Genomic DNA, 12,070 nt, shown 5'->3' on the forward strand with positions numbered 1-12,070 from the left:
CGTATCTCCATCCTCTAAACTTTGGTCCGACTATAAGGAGTATGCTGACACTAGGCGAACCTCTATGCCTAAGCCACTCGCTTAAAGCCCCCAAAATGTCTAACATAAAAGGGCCGTTCTGCCCGGTGAAATCAAGGATTTTGGCTCAAGATGAATGCATAAATAAAACGAAATGCATTAAACCATAATTCAATAATAACAAGAGTTCAAACACAAAATACAAGTTCCCCATTCTAGAACAAGTATTGATGCAAGTATGTGATTTAAGAAAAACTCAAGAACCAACTTTCTTGAGTGTGTTATCCCGCTAAAACAATGTCTGCTTGTACCTTTCGATACGAATAGCTCCAACTCTAGATAAACTATAAAAGAGGTTATATCAAAATCTAAACAACCTTAACAACAACAAGACTCAAGGTAAACTCCTTACCGCTCTTCTTCCAACTCTTTGACGATCGAATGCTGCTAACACAGGGCTCGACGAACTCCAAACGAATCTGTACGGAGACAAAAGATGATCAACAACGACGATCAACTCACAAGCCAAGGTTCAACAACACAAAACGGTTCAAAATCTCTAAAACTCAAACCGGCGGCATAACGACTATAAAATGAACAAACCGGAAATGCAGACAGCAGTACAATATCGATATCAACTCATATCAATGCTAAGACAACAATAAAGGCTCAAACCCAACCAATCTCAAAACTAGATTTTCGAAAATAGGTTTCCAAAAATCACAACAATTCCGAACGTCGCTCTATTTCAAAATCGACTGAGAATAAACAATCAAAACTCTGCCAAGCACAACATAACCAAAACTCAATCGATTCTAACAACATCAGAAAATCAAATTTTAGCTGATCGAAAAAAAACTTTCGATATAACGAAGCTCTCGCTGCTGTGATCGCTAAACTTCCTTGAAAATTAAATTCTAACGGACGGATCGAGCTCGGGAAGAAATCTGGAAGCTCAAGAACACGTTGGGGAGTCTTCAATGGAGTCTTAGGCGTGTTGGGGAAGAGGTAATTTCTCACTGAAATGCAAAGTAATTTCTCTAATTCCGATCAAGTTATATCTCTCTTTGCATTCAAAAGAAACTTGAAACTGGAATTTCAACTTCTTGCTGATATCATTGCAAAAAACCTTCTAGCGAAAGGGGGATCTTTTGCCAAACTAACAGTTGAGAAGTTCAAGATGATGACAACAATTTTCAAGGGTATCAAAATCAACTGGGGCAATATTCTATTCAAAATCTTCATTCAAATGATGACTACATCATCCAAGCAATCACCATGTTATGTTTCTCAAATCAGCAGACTACTTGAAAGTTTGGGAGTCACTCTTCAAGAAACCTCTCTTCTACACAAGTTGAGAGTGATGAACACTGAATATCGAACCAAATTTCACTCAAAGGAGTCTACCGACCTACTATTCTTAAAAAATCTAAAACCAAGGCCAAGAGAAACATCAAGAAGAAGAGGAGCCTTGTCATTTCTAATAGTGAGGAAACTGACAATGAGGGGATTTTCAAGCCTCCACCGAAAAATTCAAGAAATCTACAGGCCAAACCTACAAAATCACCTACCGAACTGATCATTTCTCTGGTTCCTAAATCAGCAGGTATCTTCACTTCAAAAGCTCCCAGTTTATCCGATGAAGCACTCAAGGACCAATGCATTCAAGCAAAATCTGATCTCAAGGGAAAACAACAATGATTTTTGAACCAATTCAAAGTGTAAAGCCTCTCCAAGAATCTCAGACAGATGACGATTCTGACGACATTGTCAAAGTTCAAAAGGCACAATTCCAAACAGTTTTGACTCCAACAATTCTACCTCCAGCAAGACCGCCATGGGGTTTAAAATCAGCACAACTAGTAGAGTATACACACTCTGGGCTCGATACACAGACAGGAAAAACTCAAATATCAGATTCGAACCCCAAAATCACGTTCTGATGTCGTGCGATTCGAACCCCCTAATCACATTCTGAACTCTCCTATTTATATGTTTTTTAAAGCCCAAGAAATAAAGCTCGGAAAGTTGAAAGTTTTAATTCCCGAAAATTCTATTTTTTCTGATTCTGCGACATGCACGGACCCTGGATAAGGATCTGTGCCTAGGTCCGTGCATTAAACTGGAACACCGATTTTTTTACGAAGATGCACAGACCCTTAACGGGACCCATGGACGGGGTCCGTTTATACATCCTTGATAGCGCACACTTTTCTTCAAAAATTTATATCTTGAATTATTTCCGTCAAATCGAGCCGAATTTGGACAGCAGCTTCAAAACATCTTAAACTTGATTTTGAACGGTGGAGATTGGATTTGAATCTCTTTAACATTAAAAATATATTTTTGACCATTGCTACTCCGTAATTCATGCTTGCGTTTCTTCTCTTGCTCCAAAAATCATGATATCTTCAATATTTCTACAAAAATCAACCCGAAGAGTGAAATGCACACACGTGCGATAAATCATGAATAAAACTTATAAAAAACTATGAATGCATGCAAAATAAATATAAAAACAACACCAAAATATGCACACAAATTCACTTATCACTGCCCACCTACCGTGCCCAACTAATGTGTCCACCATGATGTGGCACTCAACTATTGGATTCACCTTATTTCCGACCATCTTCATAATTACTGACACCAAGATTGCAATTTGTATCATATCATATATCATTGAATTCGCATTTTCGAGAAGATCCTAACTTGAAAATTTCAAAGCACGGATGTGAGCAGATTCCCCGCACCCTAGGGTGCGGGGGATCTAGTCTATAGATAAGTTTTAAGCTTCCCAACAATTCCTGCCCACCTCGTCCCCGATCCTTTTTTTTTTATTTTTTGTATGACTAAAATACGGTACCGGGTTTTAGTGATAGGGGATGAATTGTGCATTATTGGTTGGGTAACTGAAAATTTCTACTAGTCTATGTATGCATATATATATAGGATATATATTAGTACATATGTATGCAATAATGCACATATGGATACAATATATATATTTGTGCACAAAATCGTGTGTGTGGGTATATATATATGATATATATTTATATATAGTAATAAAATACAAGAGTTGATATATTATGACTCATTCTATGCTGCAGGTGCAGCATCCACCGCTCATGGGACCCAGGCCCCACACAATTTATATGGGAATTGCGTGGAGCCCGGCCTCTGTATGTGTGGCCCGAGCCCTATGAACGGTCAAGATCCACTGGATGAAATTCACCCGATGGAGTATAGAAAAGCCCATATATTATTGCCTTAACACACAACTTGCTCTTTAAGAAAAATACATAATATATACATGTATGATTTTCGAAAAAGACACCCATAAATTTCCTCTCCTACTATACTATCTCTACCTACTACTATAAGATGTATTTAACTAAATAACCTCTGTTTGAGTTTTTGACCATGATTTGGAAATATAACCTTCTCAATTTTTTCCTTTCTTTTGTTCTTGCATTTCCTTTGTATTTGAAGGTCATTTTGCAAATTATTTTTGAAGGAATGTCATAAATCAAAAAATTTGATTGACCAATGTCAATTTTCAAACTCTCTCGGCCACCTCCTCTAATTGATGGAGGATTTTTTCATTAAATACACATAATTTTTTAATATTTATTTTTTATAATATTATGGATATCTTATACAGTAAAATCTTCCATTTACGGTTAAATTTTTTTTAAATCAATAGATTTGTTTTATGTTCTTAGTCTTTTTAAACTAATATCATGAGTCATAAAGTTTATGATTTAGACATGTATTTAAATTATTTTAGCGATAAAAAATTATAAAATTAAGAGATGATAGAGTATTAAATTATTTTTTATTATAAAATATTTAATCGGTTTTTTTTATCCGTATTTTAAAGATGAAAAATAAATTTAATACACTATCATCTCTCAATTTTGTAATTTTTGATAGCTAAAATATTTTGTTTACAACCTCTAAAAATAACTGATTATGGATTTTTTTATTAACAATTTTATGAAGAAAAAAGTTTCTAATCACTTATTTTTAAAAATTACAAACACTAACTAACCTAATATACGTCTAAATTATAAACATTATCATTTATAGTATTAATTTGAAAAGACCAAGAACATAAAAAAAATACATTGATTTAAAATAAATTTAACTATAAAGAGTAGTTTTTACTATATCAAATATCCATAATATTACGAAAAAATAAATATTAAAAATTTGCGTATATTTAATTAAAAAATTGGTTTAAGATACATTTTATATATTTTACTTCAAAAATCAAAATCTCTACTATTTTATAATAGTTGAAATGTTTTATAGAAACTGATGGTGTGAGAACACCGTCTTTTTTTTTTTCATTTTACCCTTTTTATTTTACAACAATTTTCTATTTTCTATTTTTCTTTATATTTTATCCATATTTTATATTCTACGATTAAAAAAAAATGCTCCACGTTTTTTTTAACTCAACACATGATTTCTATAAAATGATAGATATGTCAAATTTAAAAGAAAAATATAATTATTATCACCGTATTCGTTTTTTTTTTTAAAAAAATTCGATCAATCCAACCGATTTTTTCAATCGTACCGAATTATAAATAAATAAATAAAATTTGAATCGGGACAGATTCATTAGAGAATCTGCCAAAATGGCAGTGTCCATCATGAATCCAGGACAACATGCCCCAGATTGTGATATTTTTATAAGGTTATAAATTTTGTTTTGTTTTTATAATTATTTTTAATTTTTATATTTTTTTAAAAAAATCCATAAATTTCTCCACTTACTCATTTATTCTCTTATTATTATTATTATCTAATTCTAGACCAACAATTTCTGATTATGCAAGGAATTCCAATGTTTGACCCACATCATGACAGAGACTAAAAACAGGAATGAGGAAAACAAATCCACCTTTGAGATTCTGGAATACAAATGAAAACCCACTGACGAAGGATGGAAGCCCTCAGTGGCGTTTACAATGCATAGGACGCCGTGTATTTGCTCAACTTTGATATATATATATATATTTTTTTTGAAAGAACTCAACTTTGATATTTTAATGATGATTAATTCATAATTGATTAGTTGGAATGCCTGGAACACCAAGAGTTGGCAAATAATAAGGGCACAAAAGCAATGGGCAGTGTATTTGCCCAAAAATTTGACATTTGATCGATGATGAATTAATGATTTATCATTTTTCATGTCCTTAGGAATGCCCGGAACACCAAAAGTTGGCTGGTAATAATAAATATTAAGGGCACAAAGGCAACGGGTAAAATTGAGAACTAAATATAGTTAAGGCCACAAAAAACAAAAACACAATTAGGGATCTTATTCATGCTTTTATATTAGATTAGAATTAGAATTAGATTAGATAAGAATTAGAAATTAGATTAGATTTACAGTTGATTTACACGTTGAAAAATGACCATTTTCACTTAAAAAATCTTGGTTTTGCTTAAACTTATTTTAGAAGTAGCATGATATGGCTCCGAGATTGATGGCTGTACATCCCTTAATTCTGGAGAACTATATAACTCATTGTACAATCAAACAGAAAGGGTCGAGTGAAGCTACTTAAATTTGTTTGGATAATAGGACATGATTCGTCGTGCAAAATGCCAGGAACACATACATAACATAGAATATAGATACACGTCCGTAGCAGCCAAACACTGTCCAAAAAGATGAGTATCATAAGCTACCGGCATTTGATGAACGATGATAACATAACCGGCGACACATCTATTTCTTATCGCAAACCTGAATCACATTTTTGCTGGGATTGAATTGAAAAGAGTAGGTTCTTCCAATGATCAGTCCATTTTCTTGTCTGAAACTCGACCAAGACATATCGACCCTACAAGTATTCGGGTGCAGTGCTACAGCAGTAAAATGATGCTTGGGCACATACTCCAGCACCACTCTGTCTTGGCTTATCAAACCAGACGCCTTTGCAAATTTCATACCGAGACCCTATATATATATATATGTTTTAAGCAAATTTAGTTCAGATACTCAAAAAAGTTTGACCCCGTTTGGTTTCAAAAATCAAGGCAAAAAAACACTTTTTTAAGTGCTTCTCATTTAATAAAATGGTTTGATTGACCAAAAAAGTGCTTAAATAAGCACTTTTTTAAGTTAAAATTAGAGATTTTTCAAAAGCAAAAAATTATAGCTTAAAAAGTGTTTTTTTTTTTAAAAATGTTACCCAAATCCAAACGGGGCCAAATGTTCGAGTAGCTAATGTGAGAGTAGAGTAGAGATTTTACCACTCTTGATTTGTGATACTTCTTCAAAACTATTTCGAAGTAGAGTGGGCTCGAAAGATCAACTTTGGGAGGACTCCTAGCTGCTTCTTTCTCCAAAACGCTAGTATTTCTTCGTTTGTTACTCACTTGTGCTGATGAAATTAAGACAGCCATAAATGACATGATCAAGATCAGTAACAAAACAATTCTAAAGCGTAAGTACTGCTGTTAAAACTTTAGGAGCGATTTTGAAAGGTCAAAATGAAGGGAAGGGTTGTAAAACCTACGATCCCTTTGTTTTAATAGAGCTTCTGCATAAGCAAAACTACAAATTAAATAAACACCAACATATATATATATCCTTGTTTAAAGAAAATCTCAAACCATGGTGGGTGTGTAAGTTATGGACTTGTTCATGAGAGTCAGAGTTGGAAATTAGTTCCCTCTGGCAGCCGTTTATTCCAAACACCCAAACATCAAATGTGGACTTTCCAGCTAACCAGAACACCAGAAACTCCCCCATTCTAAGCCCCCAATCCTCAGCAAATTTCGGCCACCCAACCTTAAAGTAGCATTCCTCATCCCCAGAATGCTCCAGCTTCACAGCCCAACATTTCCCCGAACTACCTCTCAGTACGGCATTTTCAGCCAACATTTCACCATGTTTCTGCACGAAAGCAGTCGGCAATCTCTGCAGGAAATTAAATATAATTAGTACCCAACAGAAAATCACTAATTTGTTTAGTGATGGGATGAAGAACTTACCAGTTGGCGAGTGAAGCATTCATTGAACAAAACCTTGAAGAAAGAGGGTTTGGATAGTCGCTCCAGTTCCATCAGATTCACTTCTTTACTGTCCTTGGATTGGAAGGATGCTTCATTAAACCAAGAGTGAAAAAATATATATATATTAATAATACATTATCTGATTTGTTTAGCCAAATTTTAAAAATTACGAAAATAAAAATTATTGACAGGCCGTAATCATGTCAAGTCAGACTGCAACTGGAAGGATTGGTAAAGAATACAGTAATTAAGTAAATTTCAGAAACCGAGAAAATAATTTATGTTGTTGGGGTTGACACATTATTTACACTAGCACCTGCCCACACCACATGGTACGTGTTATATAATATATCAATATATATTGCACGTAGTTTGTTCCTCATGTACATTTTGATTTTATTATGAAATTTATTTATAAAATTAAACATAACATTAGATTTAATTATATATACATTTTTATGTGCAAAGCCTCGATCGATTGCCACTACTTGTCATGTTTTGTATTTCTGTTCATTGAGCCGTAAGGTTTGGAAATGTGGCCGGCCTTTTGGAGCTATTTTTGCCGTGTTAGCTATGTATCCGCAACTCTAATCTTATACTTTTAACTTCAACACGAGACTTACAAGTTACAATATCACATTATTATTACCTCAACATTTTAAAAAACACAAATTTTATGACTTTTCTTCACAACCTTAAACCCATAAAATAATTTTTTCATGAGTCTCACTAATTATTTCTATACACATTATACAGTTTCTAATTATTATCCATATATTTAAATTTTAATTTTTATAATATAATCAAAAATTTTGTCTTAAACACGTAAGGTGATTTTATTAATTAATATTTTATATTTTATTTAATTAATTAATCTCTAATAAAAATTTAATAACTATTACAAAATTCATGTATGTATAAAATAAATAAACTATATCTGAAATAGATTTATTAAATATTTTATTAATAGATAATTGTAATAATATATTAAATTACAATTTAAAGTGTTATAATAATTTAATAACTTAAGAAACGATATAATTAAGATATTCATAATTAATAATAAAGCTTGAATTCATGAATTGCATCCTTACAAAACAAATAAGGACCCATAAATTAAAATAAAAAAAACATCAACGTGCACAAATGACAAATACCAAGATAAATTTAAAAACCATAAACGTACACAACCGAAATATTGAACGATGAAGTTGTTTCTCACTAATCGCAAACGTATCGTACCCAGATATATTCAACCAAGTCGGCTCGAAGTTGGTGATGTGTTTTTTTGTAACGTAGCTCGATATAATTCTGGAGATACTCTCGGAATTCTTAGGTAGAGGCTGTAGAGCCCATGACAATTTCTGCTGGTGTAGGAGAGTCTTCATCCGATCATTTGACTGATTCATCTCACTTGTCCTCAATAATCATGTTGTTCAAAATAAAACACGTGTACATGCATGATATTCCTTAAGTCATTCTTGTAATAAGATCGTGCAGGACCTCTAACAATTTTCAACAAGCTTTCAGCATTCCAAATGCTCTCTCAACGTCATTTTTTGCAGACTTTTGTCTCTCCTTGAATTTATTTCTCTTGGGATCCTCGGAGCACGAAAAACTCTTGACGAAAGCAGTCCATTTCGGGTAGATTTCATTTGTAAGATAATTGTTGTAATATAATAATTAAATAACATAGAATATAAATAACAAAAGAAACTACCGTTTAACATTTAAAATTCAAAATAAGTGGTCGGTTTCTAAATTTAAATGAAAGGATGATTTCTTTCGATTTAAGCGGTGCATTATAGTTTGTATTTTGGAGAGTCATTCTTTATCTGTGTTCAAGTCATTTCATGGCATTTATTAGGAAACTATATAATCATTCAAAGACTAAAAATAAGAATGAATTTTTCCATCTTAAAAAATCTACACAAAACGTGCAAAAACCGAGAAGCAAAGCTTTCGTCTTAAATACTATCTTTCGTGTTCTACTTTGATAAAAAAAAACTTGTGTTTTATTGCTCTGGAAATTCGAGGGAGTGTAAACTTCGAATTTTGGTGATTATAGGTTTTGTATCCTGGAAAGTTAATTCCTTGAGAACTAGTTACATCATTTGAGGGAGGAGTTAATATCTTTAAAGAAAGCATCAAATTTGGTGTGCCTAACCTATATACGAATTTCATTGTCAACTCGATTTTTCACACATCTTTTGCAACAATTTTAAAGGTATTAATTACTACAATGAAGTCCATTTTGATGAAAGCGCAACTCAATGATGGAGAAAAACTGGAGAAATTGAATGGATTGAATTACAAGCGTTGGAGTTTGAAGATGGAATACCTTTTAACCATTGCAAAGGTATTTTATGTGTTGACTGATCCATATCCAGGGGAACCATCTGAATCAAATGAGGATTCTACGGAGAAAATAAAGAAATGGAAAACAGATGATTTCATGTGCCGGTTCACAATACTGCAATCACTCAACAACACATTGTTCAATGTGTTTCATATCCACAAGACTGCCGCGGAACTCTGGAACGCAATCAAACGCAGGTATGTGAATGAAGATGCAGGTAATAAATCATTTTTGGTTAACAAGTACATTGAATACAAGATGGTTGATACACGTCCTGTTATAGATCAAGTCAATGAGTTAAGTGATATAGCCAGCAAGGGTGCCGACGCGGGTGAACCCATTTCTGAAACTTTTCATGTTTTCACCATCATCGATAAACTTACGCTTTCGTGGAAGGATTACCAAAAGAAATTGACGCATAAGAAAGAATCAATTTCTTTGGATGAACTTCTTCAAGGACCGGATCCAAATTGAGACCAAAAATCTCAAAAGAGATGGTATATTTTCTTCAATGATTGATGGTGTGAATCAAGTGGAAAACCTTCCTGAAAGTTCCAAGAGAAATCAAGGAAAGTTCAAGAAGAAGAAAAATTTTAAATCAACAAAAATTGAATTTGGAAAAATAAAAAAGGCTCATGCTATGTGTTTGGAATTAAGCCAAATCATTATGCCCGAGAATGTCGTAGGAACAGAAAAATGTTGATCGATCAAACAAACTTGGTGGATGATAACTATATTGTCGTTTTAACCGAAATCTATTTTCTAAACAATGCTGACTCTAATTGGTGGGTTGATTCTGGAGAACCACTCCGGCGCCCTCATTAACGAGTTTCCTTGTTTCTGGTGTGTAGATAGCCTTCATGACGAGGCGAGAAAGCTTGCTGCTATTTTATCCCCGGGTTGTACCCACCCCGGGTACCCATTTTATGATAATCACATCATTGGCGTCGTCCGTGGAAAATTGAGTTCTAGGACGTTGATATGATTTTCGTTGAAGAAACAAGCCGAGGGAAAAGATTTCTCCCTTTCTCTGGTCAAAGGAAAAAATGGCGAATTTCCTTGGAAGGTTGCGGGTAGGATTTTCTTGCTTGGGTATTGTTTGTTTGGGATTACCTATCCCAGGGTGGTCAGCTCCGGCGACGGAGCTGTGGGTTTGTACGCTTTGTTGGATCTTCTTGGTTTCGGATGTTATGTTACTCGCCTTGTTCATCTTATTTCTCGGGCCTTCTTCTTCGAGTTCGGAGACCTCTGTGTTGATTTTAGTTACTTGGGATTAGTCTTTGATGGAGAATTACCCAGGCGTAACCATGGGAGCTCCAGAGGCGGCGGCGGAGGATATTCATGTTCGGCCTCAAAGAACCACAAGGTGCCCGGGTTAGAGAACTCGGGAATTGATTTGCAGTTCTTGAGTTTGAAGCGCCCATTTTCCGATGAAAACATTCCCTCACGTCGGACATTAGTGGCTGGAGAATTTCCTTCATTATGCTGGTGTGTGACCCGAAAGCCCGGGCCATGATGTTACCGACCCCGGGCCGTTGCGGGGTTTCTAGTAAAGAGAGTATGAAGGAGATGGAGCAAACAAGGAAAGCTACCATATTACAACTGCCAAAGTGGCCTCGTCTTCTCCCATAAACTCGGTGTTCGCCGCGCCATCGTGGTATATTATCTTTGCACCTATTCTCGTAGACAGGTACGTGGGATGCAACCAGTCACCCTGGTCGGAGCTCCCTACGGAGATTACGGGAGAAACCTCTACCGTGTTGGGACCAGGGAGCTACTATCCGCCGACCGCATCAGGAAGTTTCAACAGATTGGGGTGGATGGAATCAGGCACATACTATCGGGCTTCAAGCAAGCTTCACGCTATGGATTCTCGAGGGTCATATTTAGGCCTCGGGTCTCTGAACTTACCTTCAATGTGAGTATCAGAATGATTGCAAAGAGGAGGTACTTCACTCGAGAGGGCGAGCAAGGGAGTTCCTTGGAGATACATGCCGGGCCTTAAGCTATGCGAAGTGAGAGGAGCTCGTCAGTGATAAGTACCAACCCATTAGGGGCTCTTTCAAGAATAAAAAGAAAAGGAAATGAATAATCTCCAAGGTCGTATATGGTGTATCACCTAGGCGCACTGCTCAGGACTCGGGAAGAACAGGTAAGGGCAAAGGAATTAAGCTCCTGGGGGTGGCCTTGTACGTCGCCGGGATAGAGTATCTCTGCCGAGGAGACAGCCAACCTGGGATGCTTCGTGAAGTTCAATACCAAAGGTCCCGACAGCCACCATATAATTCCACTCGGGAAGCTTAAAAGTATTGGCATCCTCCTTCCGGGCTGTGTTTTACATCCATGTCAAGGAGTACCCCTCCAAAATGGTAGTTGCGATTGCACCCGTGCCGTTGTTTTGCTTTGATCCTTGAGCTGGTACTCCAAAGGCCCGAGACGCTAAGTTCGGAGATTTCCAAGCCGGGCGTGGATATTATGGAGTTGGATATCTTGGCAGTATGGTCTAAGGCCATCAGGTTCAACGATATTGTGATAAGCACTCAGAGGAAGCCTGTTTCTTTTGCACTTTCTGAATCCCAAGGACCCGACTCATATTTCCCGGGGGCAAGAGAAAACATGGAGGGGAGAAGAGATAAAGTTGCTGACATC

General features: G+C 35.5%; 2 protein-coding genes across 2 annotated transcripts; one reads left to right on the forward strand and one right to left on the reverse strand.

Moving 5' to 3' along the window:
- Positions 1-5,596: 5,596 nt before the first annotated feature.
- LOC140867461 (B3 domain-containing protein REM5-like) lies at positions 5,597-7,140 on the reverse strand. Its single transcript, XM_073272527.1, has 4 exons — positions 7,042-7,140; positions 6,661-6,967; positions 6,298-6,428; positions 5,597-6,001 (listed from the first exon to the last, which is right to left on the reverse strand). The coding sequence occupies exons 1-4, from the start codon at positions 7,111-7,113 to the stop codon at positions 5,771-5,773; spliced, it is 741 nt and encodes a 246-aa protein (XP_073128628.1). The 5' UTR covers positions 7,114-7,140; the 3' UTR covers positions 5,597-5,770.
- A 2,164-nt stretch (positions 7,141-9,304) lies between these two features.
- On the forward strand, positions 9,305-9,895 carry LOC140862554 (uncharacterized). The gene has a single exon (XM_073265581.1). It carries the CDS (start codon positions 9,305-9,307, stop codon positions 9,893-9,895), a length of 591 nt encoding a protein of 196 aa, XP_073121682.1.
- Positions 9,896-12,070: the final 2,175 nt, after the last annotated feature.

This window comes from Henckelia pumila, chromosome 4, assembly GCF_033568475.1.
Source record: "Henckelia pumila isolate YLH828 chromosome 4, ASM3356847v2, whole genome shotgun sequence".
Classification (NCBI taxonomy): domain Eukaryota; kingdom Viridiplantae; phylum Streptophyta; class Magnoliopsida; order Lamiales; family Gesneriaceae; genus Henckelia; species Henckelia pumila.